The 23628-nt window shown below is 49.7% G+C and overlaps 4 protein-coding genes across 10 annotated transcripts in view; 1 reads left to right on the forward strand and 3 right to left on the reverse strand.

Annotated features, from left to right (window-relative positions):
* LAMB3 (laminin subunit beta 3) overlaps positions 1–13411 on the reverse strand; it is a 64259-nt gene extending 50848 nt beyond the window's left edge. Inside the window, exon 1 of the mRNA XM_071817609.1 lies at positions 12385–13411. The gene's annotated coding sequence lies outside the window, so the exon portion shown is untranslated. The remainder of the gene's footprint in view (positions 1–12384) is intronic.
* TRAF3IP3 (TRAF3 interacting protein 3) lies at positions 182–13621 on the forward strand. 5 transcript variants are annotated; one of them, XM_071817612.1, is made up of 16 exons: positions 185–427; positions 1516–1858; positions 2788–2902; positions 3250–3307; positions 3487–3511; positions 3909–3938; positions 4212–4307; positions 7847–7918; positions 8186–8326; positions 8960–9097; positions 10208–10343; positions 11038–11100; positions 11181–11240; positions 11745–11896; positions 12943–13215; positions 13346–13621. In XM_071817612.1, exons 2-16 carry the CDS (start codon positions 1568–1570, stop codon positions 13442–13444), a joined length of 1749 nt encoding a protein of 582 aa, XP_071673713.1. In that variant the 5' UTR covers positions 185–427; positions 1516–1567; the 3' UTR covers positions 13445–13621. The 5 variants fall into 5 exon arrangements, with proteins under 5 accessions (XP_071673711.1, XP_071673713.1, XP_065710827.1 ...); XM_065854755.2 differs by having other exon boundaries at positions 13361–13621; XM_065854756.2 differs by having other exon boundaries at positions 192–427; positions 13102–13215.
* Positions 13622–14060: 439 nt separating this feature from the next.
* C21H1orf74 (chromosome 21 C1orf74 homolog) lies at positions 14061–15219 on the reverse strand. The gene has a single exon (XM_065854644.2). It carries the CDS (start codon positions 15201–15203, stop codon positions 14370–14372), a length of 834 nt encoding a protein of 277 aa, XP_065710716.1. The 5' UTR covers positions 15204–15219; the 3' UTR covers positions 14061–14369.
* Positions 15220–15656: 437 nt separating this feature from the next.
* On the reverse strand, positions 15657–23590 carry IRF6 (interferon regulatory factor 6). Of its 3 annotated transcripts, none has more exons than XM_071817799.1 (8): positions 23568–23590; positions 19587–19763; positions 18477–18681; positions 17906–18028; positions 17656–17802; positions 17056–17448; positions 16539–16657; positions 15657–16223 (listed from the first exon to the last, which is right to left on the reverse strand). In XM_071817799.1, the coding sequence occupies exons 2-8, from the start codon at positions 19758–19760 to the stop codon at positions 16002–16004; spliced, it is 1383 nt and encodes a 460-aa protein (XP_071673900.1). In that variant the 5' UTR covers positions 19761–19763; positions 23568–23590; the 3' UTR covers positions 15657–16001. The 3 variants fall into 3 exon arrangements, with proteins under 3 accessions (XP_071673900.1, XP_065710577.1, XP_065710578.1); XM_065854505.2 differs by lacking the exon at positions 23568–23590 and adding an exon at positions 22992–23148; XM_065854506.2 differs by lacking the exon at positions 23568–23590 and adding an exon at positions 20158–21434.
* Between the last annotated feature and the right edge of the window lie 38 nt (positions 23591–23628).

Genomic DNA, 23628 nt, shown 5'->3' on the forward strand with positions numbered 1-23628 from the left:
TTTCCAATCTGCAAGAAGCCTTAAAATAATAACATTACTGTACTTCCCCAAGTCTGGATTGCCCTACCCCAAAGCAGCTCCGGGATACTCAGTCACAAAGCGTCACAAGCAGCTCCGTGAACCCGCACTCGACCTCCGCGTGTCGGGGACCGATAAAGGGAGATGGCCCAAAAGATAACTGCTGGCTCTGCTAAGAGAGAAGCTGCAGACTTTGGGGTCCCGAGATAACCCCCGCCCCGCCGTGAGCGGAGACAGGAACCGGGGCTCGGCCGCGGCCACAGCGTTTCCTGTTTTACACTCGAGAAAAAGAGCGAGAGCAGCAAAATGAGGTGGTTGGCAAGACGATGGCAGTTGGAGCGTGTCCGTGCCCGATAACCCCCCGCTCACCCAGAGCCAACACGGGGTAGGACGGGACCCCTGGGTGCAGGTAAGTGCCCACAGCACCGGGCCGGCAAGGGATGGAGGGGAGCGGAGGCCGCTGCACTAAAAGCGGCGATATGCACCTTTTTTCCTCATTTTTCACCCCACTTTCAGCCTACGCGATTGACACTGGGAGGCTGGAACATGAACCAACAAGACACGCTTATTTTTTTTCTCCTCGTTTCCCTTGAAGCGAGAAGTGTAACAGCTTGGAAAGCAAAGATAAAGGACATGTTTGTTAATTAGAGAGGGTAATTTGGGGCAACAGGAGGAAACAGAGTATTAGTTTGTCGAGAAGGCCTCAACAGTTTGCTCAGCGCGAGGTGAGTATTTTCTTATTGGACTGTGTATTTCTTTAAGTTTGCTTTAAAGCGCGTTTTTGGTTAACTGAGGTGGGAAAGGGGCTGAGCTGGTCCTGATGGGAATTACCGGATGGGCAGGGACCGAGCAGCACATCTGATGGCCGGATTCACCATGCAATTGGGCCATTTCTAAAGTTAAGAAAAACTACTTGAATAAAAAGGCATTTAGAGACACTTCAGAAGCTATTCAAAAAAAGAGAATACTCATAAAAATTAATAGAAAGCTTTGACTACACCACAGCTAGCACAAAGACAATAAAAAGAATTATGAACAAGATCTTAAAGCAGACTAAAAAGCACTGAGGTATTATATATGTAAATAGGGTTTACTTGTTCCCATTTCTTTTTTCCATTAGACTCAACAACTTCCTAATTGCTTGAGACAGAATGAGACCAATGAAGTTTTAGTGGTTTTGCTTGAGACCGAAGAACGTTTAACTTGAATTTTCAGACACTAAGAGTCTTATTTTTTCCACTCCTTCCTACCTTAATGTGATTTACTACGGGAAAAGCCAACACCAGACCCAAGCTGATCCTCCCCGGGTGGGACAGGAGCCCTCTGAGCATCCTTCATGGGATGTTCAGCCCCTTCACTGCTGATGGGGTGAGGGGACAGGAGATGGGGACGAAGCTTTCGCTCCTCCATCACATGAGGACTCCAGAATCAATGTGCGATACCTCACATTTATTTAAACTTAAAAATAAGTTTTTGCTCAAATTGTGTATTTTTCAGTGGTTACACCAGGACCAGGACCCCAGAGCAGACCGGCAGAGCTGCACCCACCATGATCAACCAGCCCCAGAAGCGTCGGCCGCGGCGCGAGAGCTACGATGAGAAGTGCGAACGGCGGCACGAGATGCGGGAGAACCTGCGACGGCGGAACAACGTGACGACCTGTCGGCACCTCGGGAGGGGGGCAGACGGGTCCCCGCAGAGCCCCCGGCACAGGGAGTTCCTGAGGAGGAGGAACCTGGCGGGCGACGCTGGGAGAACATCCCTGGGACAGGAGCCTGGAGGACACGTCCCCATGGGTCCCTCCTCGCAGGTGGAGCCCGGAGCGCCCGTCCTGCCGCAGGTAACACAGCCCCCAAAGCGCAGCTCGCTTCTCTGACCCACAGAAGCATCCACAGCCCGTCCACAACAGCATCAGTCCAAAGAACAAGAACGCACCAAAAAAAAGTGCATTTCCTTACAAACCACCGATGTTGTCGCCTCCCTTCTGGAGTGCTCCTCTCCCAAACCCTGAACCAGAGGGAGATTTTTCCACCATTCTTCTAAGTACAACCCCACATCCCAGCTTTTGCACTTACACAAATTATTTTTACCCTTGAGAAGTGAGCTCTAAATGCCTGGCTTCCCTCCGCCACCTTCACTGTTAGCAGGAAGGGTGCAGGAACTGGGAGACTCCCTGGTACTCCTTACAGCAATCCAGAGGAGTCGCTGCCTTGAATAACATCTATAGAAAGATGCAATGAAAACACCCCAATCCCAGAGCCAAACAGGTTTCCTTCTAAGCTTACATCTCGTGCAAAAATAACAATTCCCCACGTATGTTGCAAGTTCATCCTAGGGGCTTCACAAACCTACGTGAGCAGAGACAGTTGAACACGAGATGATTTCCAGACACGCACGCCCACAAGATCCCTTTGCAGAGCAATTACCTCCCGCTGCTGTTTGTTTCGCTGGCTTTAATCACCTGCTAGACAGCAGGAATCTGGAACAAGCATTTACACGTACCCGGCCCATGCACGGTGCCTTTCCCCGCCTGTTCTTGCAGGGGTGACAAGGTGTCCCCAAGCCAGCAGGTTTTCCCCACAGAGCTCTGGAGCTGCTGCAGCCAAAGCAGCAGATCCTCACGGATTCGCCATAGTTTCTTGGCATCTCCTTGATGCTCTTCACCCAGTCGCTGTGGGGATAAAACCTGACTCGGCCACAGCCCCTTCCCCTCTGCTCCTCCCAGTCCGGTTTGGAAAGATGCTGACCTGAGCTGCCCTCTCATTCCAGCACCCCCGGAGCTGCTCCACGTTCCCCCCAGCACACTCCCCACTCAGCCTCAGTGTCCCCCTCGGCATTTCGGCAGAAACCACCCCCAGGCGAGGAGCCTCCGTGAACACCCAAGGTAGGTGAGGGATGCTGGGGTTTCCCGGCACAACAGTGTCCGTGGCATTTCCCTCCCATCTCCATGTCCCCATTGAGTGATTTGGGGTGTGAACCAGCAGCTCCCCTCTAAACTGAGCTCCCACACCAAGTCTGAGCTTCTGCTGCAAAACGTTAAGAATATTTTTCCTGGTGGAGCGATAAACCAGCCCCTTGCTCAAACCCCAGGTCTGCTGAGTGGATGCTCTGCCCTACAGAAGAACCTACAAGTGATGCCACCTCCGAGACAGCCAAGAAGGACATGCAGACAGAACATCCCAGCCCCTGGGACTCTGGGATCATTCACATCCCTCCCCTTTGCTTTCACAGGAACACAGACCCTTACAAATGCCAGTGCAGGAGTGAAAGACTCGAGCCAGCAGACAGAGTAAGATGGTCCCATCCTTCCTCCCTGGGCTGCAAACCCCGATACCTGTGGGGCAGCAGCTTCTGATGCTCAAACCCAAACGCATTTCACCCCAGCACAAGCTCTCACTGTAAAAATCCCCAAACTCTGTTGGGGATGCCGCAGACATCCACAGTAACACGCTTTCCTTTTTATTTCAGTTGTGGAATAGCAGTTTTAAATAAGGTAAGAGAAACATTAAAAACTGGTCTTGAACTCCTGCGAATGTCAGCCCCTAAAATTTCTAAGAGGGACACTGGTGCTAAACTTTTATAGTTTCAATGTGATAGCGCTGCTTCTATAGGAGAGAAAGGTACTTCTGTCCCATCTACTGTTGTCATTCAGTAGACGCCCCGATTTGCTGCCCTACATGGCAAAGATGCCAGAACTCCAATGCTGTAAGAAAGCATTTTCACTTCCCTGGAAAAACACAGAGGAACCCAGCAGGCTCTGCTCACCACCAGGCACAGGCTCTTAACTTCAGTTTTATTGCAAAATATTTGGATTTTGTAGGCAGTTCATAAAATGTTTATAGAACCAAACCAGTCCTATCCATTTTAAACATTTGCCCTTTCCCTTTTAGGAAATGCTGCAGCTGTCCAACTACCTGAAGGTAGGTACCAAATATTCTATGTACTCACCTGGGAAGGAGGTTCTTCAGTCAGTATGATAACACTTGAAAAATTATAATTATTAAATAAAGAGGGGTTATATACTCCATTTTAACACGGCCAAGAAACCCTACAGCTAAGGCACTGAACCCAAAGACCTGTCTGAAACCCAGGAGCCCCGACCCTACATGGGACACAGGCTTTGCCCAAGGGCTCCAGGGGGTCCCCCACCAGTTCCAGGGGGTCCCCACTGACTGGTCCCCCTCTCCCCACAGGAGGCCCTGCACCGTGAGCTGCTGCTCAAGCAGAAGATGGTGATTTTGCAAGAGCTTTTCTCCACGTTGCTGCAAGCATCAGAAAAATCCTGGCAGGTACCAACTTGCTGCACTGGGGTTTGCGTCTCGGAGGGACGGGCTTTGTGTGCAAAAAGCAAGAGCATCCCACAGGTCTGTTTCTCAGCACTAAGCTCTGGATTTGATGCTTTACAAAGCTGGAGATGTCACAGTTTTAAAATGTAACGCTGTCACCCAGACAAGACATCCTGCAGACCCATTCACTTGCCTGTCCTTCTTGTCACCTCTCTTTTCAGGAAGGGTTGAACACAAAGTTCAGGGGTTGCTTTGCTTTAAGTTTTTCCCCCTTTGTGCCCCAAAAGACTGTTACAAAATGTACTTCGCTTTCAGATCAACAGGAAGCATAAAACCCTTTTCCTCCATAAGGGTTTGGGGTTATGCTTCCCTTTCCCACTTTTTCCTAAATAAAAAGCAAGCAGAAGCATGTTAGCAGGGAAAAATAAATAGAATAAACCCAACCACCTTCCACCAAGTTTTGTTTCTTAATCAAAACAAGTTTAAAATATTTTGAGCAGATTTTTTTTTCCCCAAAAATAAAAATTTGAAGTGCACCAAACTGCTGCACCCAAGCACTGGCAAACACTGTACGGTGGGGAAACACGGACTGTTGCTTAATGTGGGAACATAATGGCTAAAAAACCCCACCTGGCACAAAGAGCTTTTGTCCAAGCTCCTGCTGGGACCCCATTTCCCTTCGAGGACGTGTTCTGGGCCCAAAAGCAGCTCAGAGAACCCAACACACGATGCTTCGGCACATCTGCTCAGCCTTGGGTGCTCTGTGAATCGTGACCCTGCATGGAGCCGCTTCCCCACAGCTCCAACAAAACCCCCCGGCAGCACTGACCCAAGGCCCATTTTACCGGCAGCAAGACGTAAAATTAAGGCGGTGCATTTTACGTGACATATAAAGTGGTTTATACAGGATTATTAAATCAAATATTCATTTCCAGTTCATCATGCCATTAAAAAAACAAGCGGTTTGAAACTTCTCTTGGGGCAGAAAAGTGAGCGATTGGGCGAGAGGGTGTAAAAAAACTCGTGCTTGATGTTCTGTGGTTGGAAACTTCCGCCTTCGCTCGCTTTTTCAAATATAATATGAGCAGGAAAAAACAGCCTGAGCCACTCTGCAGGAAGTAACCATGAAACCTCAGATTAGCAACAGGTGGGTGCACTTTGCTTCTCGCTGTCTCTGCCAAGGAACAGAGACTTTGCTGCTGCCTCTTGTATCCTGATTAATTATTAATTAACTCACCACTGGCACTGGAGCCAATGGGGCAAACAAGGCAGATGCTTGGGGGAGGTGGGCTGCTCCGGGAGGATGGACATTACATCTATATAAATAGATACAGAGATATATATAAAATACGCTGTGCCATGGAAACTGATGGCTGGTTGCCCATTTCCACGCCCAGGTGAGATGCCAAACGCTTGTTGCAGCAGCTTTTTAATCCTTTCTAATATTTTGGGTTTCAAAGAAACACTATTGCATGCACATAAATGACAGGGCAGTAACTGCTGAAATGCCAGAGTCATTTTGGAGATGCTGCTCATACCTGTGGGTGCTTGTGGTTTGATGGAGCAAGTGACGCTCTGCAGGAGGACGGGGGTGTCATTAAACTGAAGGGATAAAGCATTTGGCTCCTTCCCCCTCTCATGGTTTCATTCCCAGGTTAGAGAGACCTTCCTACCACAGGTCTGTACCTTAAATCCCCATCTGTTGTAAAACTCGATCCAAAAACACTGCCAGATGAAGGAAGCTAAGCAAGTCTCAGTTATTTAATTATTAAGATTAATTAATTGTAAGCTGTTTTCTTAAAGAAGAAAATTGCTGCTTGAATAATTTTCCCCCATCCTGACCTCTGAAGTTGAGCCTGACTTTTGGAAATATCTTGCAGCTCTGCAGAGTTTAAGCTCCTGTCACTTCCAGTGTATTACTACTATAAGGACTCACTTTTCCAGCACAAGCATCATGTTTGGGCAAAGTAAAAGCCTTCCAGAAGCAGCATTTATTATCGCTTCAAACCATGCTATTTAGAACGAGTAAGGGAAGGAGCAGAGACTTCATCAATCACAGCACAACCAAAACACTACAGCTGTCAGGCAAAACCAGTTGAAAAACACTTATCCAGCACTTAAATGACAGCACTAGAGAAATGCAGAAGAGTTTGAGAGAGGTTTTGGAGCTGCCCATTGGGTTAACCTCAGGTCTCTGAAGAAGAGGGCTACAGGGGATTAAAATCCAGTATTTAAGTATTTGCAAGAGCGGGCATTTTTTGAGCATGTTTGCCCTAATCCCTTCCCTGCCTGGGGATGATGATGATAATGGTGGTGGATATCAGGTTTTTTAAATTATTGTTATTATTAAGCAGTCCTTTTCACATAGATAACTTTCAAAACAAGGGCTTGACCATGATTTGCTCACACAACTCCTCTGGTCCTCCCACATCTGTGCACATCCTCACCCCTCGCTGCCATTCTGTTCTGCTAAGGCCCCAGCAGAGGAGCTTCTTCCATTTAGGGAAATCTCTCTACTCTTTGTTATTTTGCCAGTTTCCAAGCTGCATCTCCATGAAAGGAGTTTGCCAGCACATTTCTGCTCTGAAGCGTAGGAAGGGCCGTGTGCTCCGTTACCTTGTACTTTGCACAGTCATTTACAGCTGAGCACAAGGGCCACGACAGCAATGCCCTCCAACCTGAGCCTTAGCAGATAACAAAATAAACTAAACCGCAGAGTATTTCACATGTAAAAACGCTTTTTAGAACTCCACCTACTTTCTAAGAGGAGAGAGCCTTTGGTTCTTTGTACCAACAACTGAACTGGGAAGATTTTAGTCATTTGGACTGTAAACTTCTGGTCAAATTTAACCAGTGCTAAGACATAGGAGAATCGGTTTTGCTGGGGTCTAACAGCTATTCCTGTAACACCAAGGAGTTACTTTTTCAGAGGCTTGACTTCAAACAGCAGTAAGCAGAGGGGATGGTGGCATTCTCCGTGTTGGCGGTGGAAAAACAGCCTACGTGAACTCTTCGCTAGAATTTTATCTGAATTTGCATGCAATCTGGTTTCACAAACCTTAAGCAGCCTGACTAACACTGAGAGGACATTATAATAAGGAAAATGAATCATCCCCTCTGCCCTCTATCCCCCTGCCCAACTGCCAGATGTTGCAACTCAAGACCCAACCTATTTCCTAAGGGAACGAGCAAGACCAGACTTTAGCGCCAGTCTGAGCTTTAGGCGAGGATCAGGGCTCTGTTTCAGCCAGACCCATCCAGACTCGCCCCAAACCCCCCTGCTCTTCACTTCTCATCTCACAGAACAGCCCCAGGAGGGTTTTTCAATGCATACAAGTTTCACTTCCTCCATATGTCACTTATTCTGAGATCATGAAGGCATATTTGAGCTCTAAGCATTGAAAACAGACTCAATTTACCCACAATACTACAGATGAATGGAGAAAGCAAATTAAAACACAAGCTAAGAAAACACTGGGGGCATAGTGTATAGTTCATGATTCCACACATCACTTCAATTGTGCTTTATTTTCTCCCTCCAGGGTCAGCTGAATGAAGATAAACTGAAGTGTAAATTAAGGGCACTTGAAAATCAGCTGCAGGCTTGCACCCAGGTAACATCTGATTCACTGAGAAACAAACACAGGTGAAGAAAGGCATGAAAACAAGATACTCAACCATGTAATAAGGTTGGGTCTCAGTTTCTAGGGCAATCTGATTAGATATGGATCTAAGGAGGATTTTTCCTCTTTGCTGAAGCAATGCTTCACAGCAAACCAGCAGCAGCATTCACACACTCCGGATTTGCTAATATTCAGGTTTAGCAAGATTAGGAATATGTCAGCCAAGACCCTTCAAGCACTTTAATTCTTCCTTTAAAGAGTTACTCAAAGGAGTGTGTGAAGAAGATCCTGGTGGAGATGGAGGACCAGAAACAAACCTACGAGCAGAAGGCAAAAGAGGCTCTTCAGAAGATGCTGGAGGACAAACTCCAAGCAGAGCAGCAGCTGCAAAACTCTCAGGTAAGCAACAAGGTTTACACCTGGCTTTGCTTTAATCTAGTCCTACTGCAAACAGACCCCACATTTCAAGGGAAGGTGGTGACTGGCTTACCATTAGTAACAAATACACGAAAATCACCATTTTTTTTAGCTACTGAGCCAAGTCCAAAGCAGCTTGGTGGCAACCTGTGCTCATTTTGTGAGCCACACATCAGGTTATTAAAAGCCACACACAACTGCAGAAATATACTGTTGTTTAGTAGTTTTAAGCGTAATTCCTTCTCCTCCACCATCCCTTCTCTGCACACACACACCCAGGGCATGAGGTCTCCAGGAGTTGCTCTTATGTGAAAACAGATTTTCCCCAAGAGATATCCTGTGGGTAAAGCCAAATTTCTATGTGGTGTTTTCAGAACAATCAATAAATCGTATCCCAAAGATTACCAGCTTTCTAAATCCTCCTGGCAGCAGAGGCTCTCAGGTTCCCCAGCAAACCCTCTGTCCATCAGATGGCATCAGACCCACGCGGGTGACTGTAACCCAGGGGCAGGAGGAGCCAGCGCTGCCCCCGCTGATGCCAATGACCATGGATGTTGTTCAGGACTCCCAGACATGGGTCACAGCCCAGCCGTGGGTCTTTGCTCTCTTCCCTAGAGAAGCCTGGCAGCAACCAGAGAGGACCTCGCCTTCTGGAAAGAGCACTACACCACACTCAAAGCCGAATTGACCAAGGTGACCACGGCACACACCGAGCTCCAAAGCAGCTTCCACGTCCTGCAAAGCGAACTGCAGGTACATTAGTTCCCTGCAGGAACAGCATCCGTGTTTGCATTTTCTGATTTGCAAACAGGGAAGCCCTCAGGTTGAGATCACAGAATCCCAGAATGTCAGGATTTGGAAGGGACCTGGAAAGCTCATCCAGTGCAATCCCCCCATGGAGCAGGAACACCCAGCTGAGGTTCCACAGGAAGGTGTCCAGGCGGGTTTGAATGTCTGCAGAGAAGGAGACTCCACAACCTCCCTGGGCAGCCTGGGCCAGGCTCTGACACCCTCACCAGGAACAAGTTGCTTCTCAGATTGAAGTGGAACCTCCTGTGTTCCAGTTTGCACCCATTGCCCCTTGTCCTGTCACTGGTTGTCACCGAGAAGAGCCTGGCTCCATCCTCCTGACACTCCCCCTTTCCATATTGATCCCCAGGAATGAGTCCCCCCTCAGTCTCCTCTTCTCCAGCTCCAGAGCCCCAGCTCCCTCAGCCTTTCCTCACACGGGAGATGCTCCACTCCCTTCAGCATCTTGGTGGCTGCGCTGGACTCTCTCCAGCAGTTCCCTGTCCTTCTGGAACTGAGGGGCCACAACTGGACACAATATTCCAGGGGTGGTCTCCCCAGGGCAGAGCAGAGGGGCAAGAGAACCTCTCTGACCTACTGACCACCCCCTTCTAACCCACTCCAGGTACCATTGGCTTCCTGGCCACAAGGGCCCAGTGCTGGCTCATGGTCACCCTGCTGTCCCCAGGACCCCCCGGTCCCTTTCCCCTACACTGCTCTCTAATAGGTCATTCCCCAACTTACACTGGAACCTGAGGTTGTTCCTGCCGAGATTCAAGACTCTACACTTGCCCTTATTCTATTTCATTCAATTTTTCCCTGCCCAACTCTCCAGCCTGTCCAGGTCTCTGGATGGCAGCACAGCTTCCAGTGTCAGCCACTCCTCCCAGCTTGGTGTCATCAGAAAACGTGCTGATAGTAAACAATATAAATTAAAAAAAACCCCTTTGATGAAGCACATCAGCACCCAGCCCTCAGCTCAGGGATGCCTTTGGCCACCCAAAGTCAGCAATGCTACGTGCTCGTGGTGTGGGGCCAGGACTGAGCTGATACCGGGGCTTTTTCTCACCCCAGCAAACGTCGGCACAGAAGGAGCAGCTCGAGCGAGCCCTGGGCGCCCTGCAGAGCGAGCACACGGTGCTGCGGCAGCGAGCCAGCGCCCTGCGGGACGACAACCACCTCAAGGCTGAGCACATCAGCACCATCGAAGGTACCGCAGGCAGGGTCTGTCCTCCAAGTGAATAGAGGATACAAGGAAAATACTCTTAAAACAGTGGTCCTAAAGCCAAGCCCAGGCGCACGCATAGGGCTCACTGCGCACTGCAGCTCACCCGGAAAACCCTGGTTTCCAAAGGGCTCCTGAAGTAATTTCCAACTTGATTAAAGGACCTCAGAGAAGTGACTTTTCTAGAAGAAAGTATGGAATGGGAGACCAAAAAAAACCCCCCAAAACCATGAGTCCTCAGCTTTGATAAGGATTTTTACAGCCTTGTCAGACCTGAGTACAGCAACACAGGAGTGGATATTACCGGTGTATAAATAAATGCTAATGGTGTCTCAAAGTACCAGTTCAGACAGGGGAAAAAAAAGTCACACATACTTTAAGTAGTTATTTTAAAACACAATTAAGGAAGAGTAAACAGGCAGCAATTCTATTTTCCCAATAGGTCTCACACAAACAGCTTTGAAATAAACAGTAACTTAACAGAACGTAAGGCACACTAAAAAGCTACGAGAACCGAAAGGGAAATTCACAGCCAAAAATCACATCCCTCTGGAGAAGAAAGTTCAGTGTAGCCAATAATACCCACTCCACACACACAGAGAAAGAAAAAGTTGCCATGCTTGCATAACAATACACAGAGATTTACATCAACCTTGATTTTCTTCTACTGCCATTTCAGATAAGTTGCAGAAAGAACAAAACCAGAAGGTAATGCTGGAAGCAACAATCAGCCATTTGCACAGTAAGTAACACAAAAATCATGCAAAGTAAGAGACCTGCATTCGTGCTGTGGACAATAACAGCGGCTTTTCGCATTCGCAGAGTTGATACAGAGCCGGACTGAGGAAGGGAAGACCCAGGTGGTGTCCATGCAAAGGCAAGGTCAGCAAACTCTGTAACTCCCACCTACACTCCTCTCACCGGACACAGGAACATTAGACCTGGCTCTAGAAGTCTACCTTCATTTAGAATAAAGAATTATTTTAAAGCTGCATAAAGCGAGTTATATATCACTAGTCAACATTAAACATTAAAACATAAGTGTATTTATGATGGCAAACACTTTAAAAAATAAATGGATTTCATTAAATGCTACTTCAGTGGCTATGCCATTTTTTTTCCAAACAAAATACATTCCAGTTTATAATTGCAATTACAGCTTTTAATCCTCCCTCCCCTCCATTTCTGGGAACTACTTAAAAATAGTCCTCTAAAGACAATTAACTTGTAGTACAGCAGAGAAAGGCCTGTGATAAGCAACTCAGCTCCTGTGTCCTCTGCTGTGCCCGTAGCAAATATTACTTTTAAACTGTGCTGAGTAAACAAGATGTAAAGCAAACTGAAAGCCCAGATCTGTTTCTCATCAGAAGCCTGACTGTTTTCTAGACCAGGTTTTCACCACGCAGACCCCACCTCTCACTCCTGCCAAGGAAAAACAAAACGCTCTGCTAGAGCAACCCGAGGAGGAGCAGGGAGAAGAAAGGCTGAAGGATGAGATGCAGAAAAGGACATCCCAGCTCACAGCAAAGGAGAAGGAGGTGAGGAAATCGCCCAATTGCAGCTGGGACCCAGTTCTCTGCTGGGGACCAAGCTGCTGGTGTTGATGCTCCAGCACAACACAATGCACCAAAGCTGCTGGCAGTAACCCCAGCTCATTATCTCCTGCAATTATTATCTCTGCTGGTTTTTTATTGACACCAGCCTCACCTAAACCCCCAATGCAACATATACATTCCATACCTGTTTCTGCTTCACAGACAGTCCCAAAAGCCAAAGCTGTACTTTAAGAGCTGAAACCTTGAGCACAAAGCAAGGAGAGGAGGGAAAACAAAAAGCTTACAAATAACAAGAATGGGCTGTTAACAAAAGCAATGCCCTTACAACCACACTGCAAACAAATTCAAAGCTTTCCAGCTGCTTACAGGCTCTTTCCCATCAATCTGTGTTCTCTGCTAACAAACAGCCCCCCAGTTCTTGCAGCAGCACTCAGACAGCAAGAATTCATAAAAAATAACTTATAACTTACTGTAGCAGAGCTTAGAGCCACATGGGAGAAGAGCTCGTCCTACTCACTGGTGAGTGCATCCTCAGGCATCACCTGGCATTGGCTGCGGAAGGGTTTTGTAAAGCACAATCACAGCAATTGGGAGCAGCTGTGGGGCTCAGCTGCTCCCCACTGATGGCTCTTCCAGCTTCTTCCACAACTGCCAATGTCCTGCTCACTGGGATGGCACCTGGGTTTCACTCTGTGTGGCCATTCAGGAAAAAAGGTGCTCCCTGGGTTTTGGGACAACCAAGGTGCCTGTCCCATGTGTGCCACGCCTTGGAGGGTTTAAAGGACTTCTGCAGTTGCTCTTGCAGTCAGTGAAATACACATTGAATTTCAGAATGAAAGGCAAACCTTGCCACGAGTTTGCACTCTGTGTCGTCTTCCTGCCATGTACGCTTCTACAGCCATAAAAATAAGAATTGCTTCTTTCTGCCACGTGAAAGAGGACAGCAAAGCCAAGAGGGTCACAGGTTGGTAACATCGCCTCTGCTGCCACATTCCCAGTAATGCTGCGATCTGTTCTGTCCCCTATAGGTACATATGGACGTACAGATAGCAGAAGTGACGATCCCCCGTCGGCACGGTGCCCGTGCAGGGGCCAAGCGCTGCAGCCGCTGCGGGCGCTTGGCCGCCCTGGGTGTGTACGGGAGCGAGGGGATCCCTCCTGCTAATGGCCCCTTGCTCTGCTTGCAGTGCACGGAGCTGCGCTCGGAGCTGGAGGCGCTGAGCGAGGAATATCGCTCCTGCCTGACCAGGCTGCGCCAGTGCCGGGATGAGCTCAACCACTTCCAGAGCGAGCAGGCAAAGGTGGGAGGTGTTTCCTTGCCCCGATTCCCAGGGTTTGCGGACCAGCCTGGGAAAAGTTCTCCCATTTATTTGTGTAGTACGGATGACATGTTTGCTAGGGATGTGATGAGATGTTTCTTCTCCCCATCAGTTTCACTTCTTGCAGAGACGACGCAGTCCCTGGATCCCTCTCCTGGTGGCGGTGATAGCAATGGCCATAGCCACCTTCCTCGCGAGTTACACACCATGAAGGACCTTCTCAATGACCGACTTCACCGCAGGAACTGACTTCTGCTTCACCAACAGTGATGCGCCCTCGCCGCAGCGCACTTCTGCTGTTTCGTACTTATCTGTTTGGTTCATGTACTAAGCTGGGCTCATGCCAGACAAACTCCCACGGCTCAAATAAACGCCAGGAGATCCCCCATCCCTTCCCTTGGCTGCTTTGGTTACTCTGCCCCAGTTGATGGTTGCTCTGTCCAGTGGCTGAGAGGACTACACAATTCTCTTCATTTATTTATTGCCTCCCTAAACGGGAGGTGTTTGACTCTGGACCATCTCTACTGGTACCTGGCAAAGCAGCCCAGTTCAGGCAGGTATTTTAGCACTGTCCCCTCACGTGCTGCCTGTCCTGAGCATTTTCCCAGCTCCTGAGTCACACCTGCTTCCCTCTCACTGCCAGCACATTAATTCGACAGAGACAGGGGGGTTTAAGCCCTTCTGGAGCTGCACTGTACAGGTTTTGTGGTAGCACTTGCTCCTCGTTCAAACATAGGCTCAGCTCCAAGGCAGTGCAAGACACCACCTTGCACAAGTAGTAAATATTATATGAAGCCTACAATAAACTTCACAAATTCAAAATGCTGTGGTGTTCCATTTTTTTATTAATCCTCAGCTGTTCGCAGCAAGTAAATATCCCCTGACTTTCCAAGGCATACTTTGCAGTCAGGATGGAGGCTGCAGAGCAGCTGTGAGTAGGCACATCCACACAATGGTCTTCTGGGAATTAAACGTGTTTGATTTGCAACTTGCCTACAAGGTCGGGGGCCTGAGATTGTCACAATTCAACCTTTAGTGCCCAGGATCTCAGTGGGCTGCACACATGGGAACTGCATCTCTTGCTTTGGTCCCTGATGCAAGCGAGGAACAGGCGAAAAGGTCTGAGTTTGTTCGTTTTACAAGGCAACCGCTGGAAGAGACACCACCTCGCTCGAAATGCAGAGGTCTACAAAGTCACTCTGTGCACCAAAGGCCTCCTTCAGCTCATCGCACCAGGCGTCCAGCACCTCCCTCAGCTCCGCGCACAGGCTCTCCGGGATGCTGAAGGAGTAGATCTGGACCCTGAGCCCGTCCTTTATCCTGGGGCAGGACGCCTGGACCGTGAACACCCTCAGCGGCGTGAGCGCCAGGCAGTTCTCGGCACCCTCCTCCATGGAGAAGGTGTACGACGCCGGGTAGCCCAGCAGCACCCCCACGACAGTGCAGAGGTTCCAGCCTGCGGGGACAACCTCGCTGGAGGACACGGGGCCGGTGGCCTCAGCGCCCCCTAAGTGGGCAAGGAGGGCGGCGAGGTGGCCCCTGATGGCCTCGGCCTCCGCTGGCGCGCAGAGAGCCGGGCGCTGCCGCCCCGCCGAGACATCCATGAAGGGCGCGGGGTGCGCACGCAGCACGGCCGCCAGCCTGCGCTGGGCGAGCCCCGGCTGCAGCAGCAGGGCCGAGCCCTCCATGGCCAGCAAGTGCAGGCGGCCCGGGGCCAGCCCGGCCTCCCTGAGCCGGGCCAGGTACCGCCGCAGCTCGACGGGGCCCGCCGCGCCGCAGTCGTACAGCAGGGCCGGCTTCAGCCCCGCCGCCACCGCCAGCACCTCCCCAGCCAGCTGCAGGGCACGGCCCGCCGGGAACCGCCACCGCCGCCCGGCCCCCAGCTCCTCCCGCGCCGCCGCCACCAGCGCCGGCGCCGCCACGGCGCTGCCCGCCGGGCCCTCCACCCCCGGCCCGGCCGCTGGGCCCATGGCCGCGCTGCGTTAAACCACCGCCGGGCCCAGCGCTTCCGGGTCGGCCTCGGCGCTGGCGTGGGTGGGAGCCCGGGGCGGAGCGCTGGGGACCCGCCCGGGAAGGCCGCTCCGCCCCGGCCACGGCCCAGGCCCGGATGGAGCGGCGTGGCCAGGCGGGTCCGGGCCCAGGCGGAGCGGCAGGTGCCGTCAGAGCATCACGGAATGGTAGGGATTGGAAGGGACCTCGAAAATTCATCTCGTCCAGTCCCCCTGCCAGTCCATCACCCTCAGCACAGAGCCAGCTCGCAGCTTTCAGAGCGTGCTTTCAGCTTTCGAGGGTGTGCAAGAGTTCTGTATTTTAAATATGTTTGTTTTGCATGTGTACACATACAATCAAAAAGCAGGCTAGAAGAAGTGTCAGCCTCCCAGCTTGCAGCTACACGACCAGTTAAAAGAGAAAAATACACAAGGTGATATTCTCCAGGCAGTTTTAATAAAGCACAGATATTTTTTTCTCCCCTCTAATGATCAGGTATTTATATACAATGTATCAAGAGTAGATTAAAAAATATTACAGAATTGAAAATCTGATCTATACATATCAGTCGCTTAAGCAAAGAGCAGAAAACAGTGAAGGAGCTGGAGGTATTCCTGCAATCCCCTCCGTTTCGCACCACTTTCAAAACAAAAGACTGCTGAAATTGAACAAAGATGACCAGATTTACAGACTTTATTTGTATTTAAGGCAAGGCATACTCGTTAAGAAAGACTTTTTTATATGTACAACGTAAGCCACGGGGCCCGGCGGGGCGAGCGTCACTGTGCCGGCAGCGGCTGCGCCATGTGCATGGCGGGGGCCGGCATGGGCCACCCCTCCTGGTGGTTCTGCAGCAGCCGGTACAGCTGCTTCAGGTGAGCCACGATGTTGTCCTTGATGTCGGGCGTCGAGATCTGGAGCCGCACGCTGCCGCTGTCAAAGGAGCGCGTGAAGTCGCCGGAAAACATTTCGTAGATCATCCGGGCCACGACTGGGATGACCTGTTTGAGAAAGAAGCCGGTTGTTTCAGCCTAACGGTCACACAGCACGCGACTGTTGTTTCGCAGGAATCCCCTGGCCTGGATGCAGGGGGTGGTTTCCACTGTAACCCAAAGTGTGCTCACAGACCAATGCCGCTCAGCACACATAGCGTTTGTGTTTGCTGTGACAAAACCCACCAGCCCTGTGGGTGTTTCCCGGTGTCAGTAACCACGAGAGAGAAGAACAAGTCTCTGGTACCCGTGGGCATCAGCCCAGAGCCAACGCAGCGGCCCCAGCAAGGCCAGCACATGGCACTTGAGAGCCTCAGCTCCTACCTGAACCACGATCAGCTTCCTCTCCCTGGGTTTTCCGTCAGGCCATTCTTCTCCAAAACAGAAGTAGATCTCATATGGTGGCTGTTTCTCAATTTGTCCTTTCTGATGGGCAATCAGCTCTAGGAAGGAAAGCAGAATGCTGTGGGGTTATCTGCCTTTTGTTTAGAAACACCACATCCCACCTCATTAATCATCCCAGGTCTCACCTTCACGGTCCTTTGCCAGAGCTGCCTCTTATATTTACAGTTACAGCTTATTTCTTGCACCCAGAAGAGTTTTCTTTAAAAGCAAGGCCCACCAGTGCTTTTTGGAGCACTAAATGCGTGCATGTTCACTTTCTTGTGATGCAAACCTGCTCCGTGGTCCACTGAAGTCAGGGAGGTGGTGGCCCCTACATGGGCTCCACACAGGAGCAAATTACCTGATGCATTTAGGCTGATCCTCAGTGCAGACCACCCTTTCTAGAAGTGCCCAGACCAGTATCCAAAGCTATTTCCCAGAAGCAGAAGCTACCTACCGCTTAGGAATGTCTCCAGGCAGAAGAGTTTGACTTTCTTCTGCCTCTCGATCAAATTTGGTGTGGTGGAGGAAGGCGCACAGGGACCAGACCAGTACACCTTGCACTGGCAGAGCCGGACGGCGTAGATGGCATGGCCACTGACCTCCAGGATCAGTCCCCTGTCCATAACATCTAGCAGCCGACTGGTGAAGATCTTCTGCCTTTCGTTGGTGATTTGCTCCGTTCCTGGAAACTTGACTTGCTCCAAACTGATAGGCCCAAAGAGCTCTTCCTGGTCTGGCATGGGACCCAGCTCTCCGTAGAAAAGTCTGCATCCTTGCGGGTTGCTAACAGTCGTCGTCGCTCCAGTCTCCTTTCCTCGATATTCAAACTTGATTTCTAGGTCTGTCACTGAGAGAGAAACTGTCAGTATGGCTTTTCCTGGGCATTCGCATCGGCAGCAGACACACCACGCAATTCACGCTACAGTCACGGGGGTGTTTAATCTCTACACAGTTCTCCACGCTAACAAGCAAACAGCCACAGAAAAATAGTCAAAGCACCTTTTTTTTTTTTTAAGAGTACGATGAGAGAAGCACTACAAATCCATATACATACTCGGCAGAGAGCTGATCCAGAGCTCCGGGCTGCTGAAGAAGTCATGCTGCAGTGCAGTTGGTGGCATTTCCATATCCAGAGGTTCATTCTTTGGCCACACAGCTTCAGAGCTGCAGTTTTCTGCACTGGCTGGAGCCATTGGAGAATCTACAAAAAGGAAACAATTCTTCAATAAACCAAGATTTTATTTCAAGCATGTACCAATTTACAAGCAAATACCTTCACTAATACATTAGTCTATGCCACCAACCATTGATATTAAGAAATGGGAATGTCTCTTGAATAGGGACATGCTGAGACTGATTCAATTCTTCCTCCTCTTCATCATCAAGATCGTTATCCTTTTCATCCCAGGGAGCTGAGCCAGTGGAACCTGCGAACAAGCACATCCTTGTGGGCAGTTGATCAGTGTGAAACTGCAATGCATTTCTTGAAAAAACAATGTAATCTTCATGTTGGCTTTGCACAATGTTGGAAATTTGTGTATTTTCTGAATATAAGTTTAAAAAAAGGAAAATTCTGAACTGTACAACATACTATTTTCAGTTTGATGTATAAATCTAGAAAGATAAGGATACAGGGAAACTATTGCCAACATTGGACTGTTTAGCAAACATGCAACTGCGTACAGCTTTACTAATTTTAGTACAGGTACACGATGGTTCAAAGTCCACTTAGTTTAAGTACAACTGGGTTTACACATGGCAGCTGCTTTCTTCTGCGCACAAAGGCGGCTCGAGAGTTAATGCCGCGGAGGAAAAGGAACTCGCTTTGGACAAATGTCTGCTCGGTAACCAGCCCTGTGTCAGCAAAGCCCTCACCTGGATTAATGATTGATCCCTGGGACTGCGGGATATCGCACACTTCATAAATTTTAATAGGATTCATAGGCACCTCCTTGGTGCCATCGTACATCAAATTAAATTCCCGGCTTTTGTTGAGAGCACATCGGAGCTGGGCTTTCCACTTTGCAGGGTCTGGCTCATCGACTCCTTCCTGGTACTTTCCCGTTTCCACAGCCCAGGCCTGGGGACAAAGTACACTGTGCTCAGTCCAGCCCTTTCAACTGAGAAGCTTTTATCAGAAATCAAACTTCCAAACAAATTCACTCTAAAATCCTTCTCTTGCAGAAGTGTTAACTACAGCTCTTCTGATAACAGCAACGGAAATTCCTGTTTTAATAGCTTTTCCCATTAAAAGAAGGGGAAGGGAAAAAAAAGATGTAAATCCAGATTTCCAAAACCCATTAGTAATTCTGAACATGCATCTTCAGACAAGGTAAGAATGTATAAATTGTACAGGACTGTGCACTGAGTTTTTTCAGGTGTCTCAGGTTCAACATCAAAAGTCATTTTTGCCAGCGAGCCGTACCCTGCGTAGGAGGAATGGACTTGGTTACGAAGGAGTAGAAGAGCAGCCACAGACACGCAGCTGCTCCTCTCCCTCTCTCACCCCAAAATCAGACTATCAGTCCAAGATCCCTCTAAAGCAGCAGTCAGAAATTCCTCAAAGGAGCGTAAGACATAATTAATCCCTTGGGATAAGAATATTAGGGACGGCAGCAACGAGTATTGGAAGTTTGTGGTGGACCTCTTAAGATTTAGGTAACAGCATTTAATGGTTTGATGCTAAGAACAAGCCAGTTACCACATCCTAAACCTGGTAGATGAAGCAAATAGCAGCAATCTTCCATGCAATCAGACATCATCAGGTCTTTGGTGGTCAGAAAGGGTTAAAGAACTCAACACCGTTTCAGGCAGTGCCAAGCCTGGCATCCAGGTGCACAAAGTGGCTTTTCTGAGGTCAAAAAAACAGGACAAAATGTGCCTGGAAACAGCTCCCGAGATACCTATCCAGATCCTGGGCCAACAATTCAGCCCTTTGTCTCTGTTTAAGAGCCGTGGATATAGCGGAGCTCCCTCCTCCCTCACCTTGAAGATGGTGTTCTCCTCCTCGTGCTGCGGGCTGTGCCGAGTCGCGTGTTTCCAGGGGATCTGAAACCGCTTGGCCTCGCGGTTGAGCCAGATGAGCCCGGGGTACATCCCGCTGTCCACCTGTGCCACCAGCCACGGCTTCAAGCGAACTCTTCGCGGGTGTAACGCCATTGTCTGCAAAAGACAGGGGTAATAGAGGACCGGCTGCTAAAGGTTAGTTCAGACTCATGTGCTTAACAAATTCATGCAAAAGGACCCTGTGCTGTGTTACTGTTATGTTACCGCGCATGGAAACCACTAATTCAGATTCAGCTCAATGACTCTTCTGCCAGGAGGAGTTACAAACTCATCATGAAGCAGGTACCACGATCTTTACAAGAACAACCCACTATTACATATTCCAGTAAGCAGAGACGGCGCGTTATTTGTGTTAACCGAGGGCGAGCCCAAATCACACCTGAGCTGTAAACGCTGCGCAGGAGAGAAAGCCACAAACAAGCCACAGCAAGAAGAGGCAGCAGAATTTCAAAAGCCTCTGTGGACGCCTCAGCGAAGGGGCCAATCTCACCTAGTTCTTCCTCAGTCGTGTCAGGTCCAGGAGGAGAAAAACTAGGGTGTGCCAAATTAGAGGCTTTTGCCCTAGTTGAGGTAAAGGTGGAAGCATCAGGCTGAAGTGGCGGGGAACGTTTTACTAGAGACAGACGTTCCTCGTGTAAGTAATTTCATGACTTTTTCCTGGATGTGTATAATCATTCGCAAACATCACTGACCTGTAATAACCAGGATGTTTATCCAGAAGGACATGAACTGCAAGTCTGCCTGCACTCGTGCTAAAAATCAAGTGATGTTGACTTAACGTTTAGGGTTTTCTTGAAAAACAATGCTGTAGTTAAGTGATCAAAGCTGGGTTTGGTTAAGTGGCCCTGTGTTGCTACTACATTCCCAGCCAACCAACAGTATTTTTCTTGTGCAGAAGTCAAACGAACAGAATTAGTGACTGTCCCTCTGCAAGAAGAGGCAACATTTGGCATCTTTAGATTTTGGGAGGGGACTTTTAAACTAGATGTGTGCTTAGAAGGTGTATTTCCCATATTAATTTGTAAATCTTGAAACAGATGTGGGAAACTACAAATAATCCCATGAATAAAGCAGTTACAGGATAAGTAAAACCTTTGCCATAAGCCCTAAATCCTGCTGCAGGAATTACAAAATGTGTCTAGTAGCAGAGATGGAGAAGATTATAAAATCCTATCCAAGAACCAGTCTAGGAACAGGTTTTATTTGTTCAAATACCCCTTCAGATGCAAGTGTTCACACAAAATTAATCTGAGCACAACTTTATCTGTTAAGCAAAGAAAATGTTCAGATTCAATTGCAAATCATCTTTACACGATAGTTTGAAAATGCGCTTCGTCAAGGACGTGGGTGCATCAGCAGACTGCTTCCCAGGAGCTGCGCAGGATCAGACAGCAATCATCAAAGTCATTTCTGTGCTTCTGAAACTCTGCTGTATTAGTTATCCATGACAAAAATGCTATCAGAATTAAACCTCCAGTAGTGTGTTTGCAAAGACACAAAGTCCAGGTTAATCCTGAACTTAGAAATGAGGCCAAAAGCTGGTATTGATTTCCCTTGCAAAGAAAAAAAGAGTTACTTATCATTCTAACAAAAACCAATCCTAACTAAAGCTTGTCTCTACAACCTCTTTAATACTTTACAAGCAGCCTCCTCTGCTGCTAATAACATATGCTGTGCACACACACATTCGCAAGACCAGGAATCAATTCAAAGCAGGGAGAAAAATTCTGCCTCTCCCAACTCAAATCTATTTGGTCACACGGAGGCTGAGCTGGCACCGCTGTACGAGCTTTGAATAGTCCCTCGGATCCCAGACAGCGTCTGTCAATACGCAACATTACAATGCTTTATGACCTTTTATCGCCAATGACTTGTTGACACAATAACCAAGAGCAAATCAACTTGAATCCCGTTGTTGGGCTCAGACGGTGCGTCAGCCTCTTGCAGCCTTAAGTGGGGTCCAGTAACGCCGCTCCAAGAGCTGCCGGGTGAGCTTGGGGAACGTCTTCACGCTATTAATTGTATTTCCAAGGCTCGGCCCTCACTCAAGACTCCTTGGTACTTGGGAATCCTCCAGTTTGCTTTATTCCACTCATACTGGCTGGCGCAGAGGGGTAATTAGCACATCCCTGTGCTGCCAATGCATCTCAGGTCAGCGATATAATTATTCCCTGTACTATCATTATGTCGCACACTTTTCCTTGGAGGGAAGACATTCACCCCAACAACTCAAGCAAATTCAGGAACGAGCAGGCACCCTGCAGTGACTTCTCCCGCAGCCACAGTTGAGTGACCAAGGTCAGGGACAGCCCCGCTTCACCGCGGTGACTCTCGGGGCTCCGGCACGGTGCCAGCCAGCATGACAACACACAGCACACCAGGAAACCGCCACCTGAAGCCCGTCCCGGCCTCGCTGTACAGATGCTTTCCCCTCTCCGCCTGCACACCCAAGTGTATTTATTCCGTGCTCCCGCTCCACCCCGCCTACAAAGCCTATAAAGAAAGAAGGGATCTCTTCCAGGTTCATTGCTGCCATACTACGGACCTCATTCCTTGCTCATTACCTTTCTTTGATTACATTATCCTGTATTTCATGGATTTATACTCATTTTTTTCAAAGATGAGCTGCTCAGATCTTAACATTAGCATTCTTGCAAAGGCTGAACTTCCATCTGAGTGTCCAATGCTTTACCACCTCCCTACGCTAGGAACCTATAGCTCTCGTGTTTCAGAGACCTGTACGTCACTTTTCTCTCCACACATCACTTTCCTCGCAGCCACCCGCAGGGCAAGCAACGCACCTTGAGCACAATTAACTCTTACAATTCACACTCCTTGCGCCCCAATCTGGTAACCCCATCCGTGCCTGGACAGCCCATTATCTGGGTTGTTACAGATAATTTGGGTTCTCAGCGTGGTAACAACTGTGGTCCGAAAACAGCTATTGGTGACCAGAGCGGCGGGGCAAATATTACCCTTGCCCTAACTCTAGGCCTCGCTTTACGCCAACTTGAAAGACATAGCCTAGGGCTAACGCAGCACAAGCAACGGGAGCAGGAGGGGAAGGGAGCAATAAATAGACATTTTCAGCGGGATTTACCCTCCCGCCTGCCTTCGGAGCCGGGCGACCCCCCCGCCCCACCGCCTCCCTTCCAACCCGGGTCGAGCCGCTCCTGCCGGTCCCACGGCCCCGCCGTGTTCTCCCGTTCCAACCGACCCCCCAGTCACGCCACGGGAGCCCCACACGGAACGAGGCTCCACGCAGGGCGCGGTCCGCATCGTAACCCCCCCCCCCCCCTCGCCTCGCTCCGCGCATCAACTCACCCCGTTCCGGCGAGCGGGGAAGCGGCTCCGCGCCCGCGGGGGGCTCTGGGCCGCCCCGCGGGGCCCCCCACGCGTGGGCGCAGCGGCGGGGCGGGCCGGGAACGGGCGAGGGGAGCGCGGCCGCGCCGGGGATTCGGCGGCCGCTCCGCCCTCACCTGCCCAGGTGCGCCGGGCGCAGCCGCGCCACCCGCTCCGCCCCCGGCCGCGGGGGTGGGCGCCGCTCCGCGCCCGCGGGAGCTCCGCGGGTCCGGCCCCCGCCTCCCGCTCCGGGCTCAGGGGCGAGCGGACCATCCGCGGCCCCGGCGTTTCACCGCATTTCTTGTTTTGGTTTTTTCCGTGGAATATTTAGGAAAGAAAACAAAATCGAAAGTTCTGGGGGTGTTTGTTTGTTTTCGCTGTTCAAAGCATATTTAGCCCAGGCGATCCTCAGCGCGGAATAAAGACCCAACTTAAAGTCATCTATGATGAATGAAAAGCCACGGGCAGGCAGTTTTGCTGTGTTTTTTTGTTTTGTTTTTTCCTGAAAAGCTTAAAAATGATCCTTTTCCCCAGCTCCATCCCCACTGGCACACCTACCTCTGGCTCTGGCGCATCCCCCTCCGGCCCGGCCGCAGTTTTCCACCCCGATCTCCGCCAG

The sequence above is a fragment of the Patagioenas fasciata genome, chromosome 21 (genome assembly GCF_037038585.1).
Source record: "Patagioenas fasciata isolate bPatFas1 chromosome 21, bPatFas1.hap1, whole genome shotgun sequence".
Taxonomy (NCBI): Eukaryota; Metazoa; Chordata; class Aves; order Columbiformes; family Columbidae; genus Patagioenas; species Patagioenas fasciata.

Excerpts from the sequence above, each read along its gene's own strand:
- TRAF3IP3 (XM_071817610.1), top strand. The coding sequence starts at position 1,568 with ATGATCAACCAGCCCCAGAAGCGTCGGCCGCGGCGCGAGAGCTACGAT. Across the intron at positions 7,919-8,185 it reads AGCTGCAGGCTTGCACCCAG|AGTTACTCAAAGGAGTGTGT; the intron begins GTAACATCTGAT and ends CTTCCTTTAAAG. Across the intron at positions 10,344-11,037 it reads GCACATCAGCACCATCGAAG|ATAAGTTGCAGAAAGAACAA; the intron begins GTACCGCAGGCA and ends CTGCCATTTCAG.
- C21H1orf74 (XM_065854644.2), bottom strand. The coding sequence starts at position 15,203 with ATGGGCCCAGCGGCCGGGCCGGGGGTGGAGGGCCCGGCGGGCAGCGCC.
- IRF6 (XM_071817799.1), bottom strand. The coding sequence starts at position 19,760 with ATGGCGTTACACCCGCGAAGAGTTCGCTTGAAGCCGTGGCTGGTGGCA. Across the intron at positions 18,682-19,586 it reads AGGAGAACACCATCTTCAAG|GCCTGGGCTGTGGAAACGGG; the intron begins GTGAGGGAGGAG and ends CTTTGTCCCCAG. Across the intron at positions 17,803-17,905 it reads CCCATTTCTTAATATCAATG|ATTCTCCAATGGCTCCAGCC; the intron begins GTTGGTGGCATA and ends TCCTTTTTGTAG.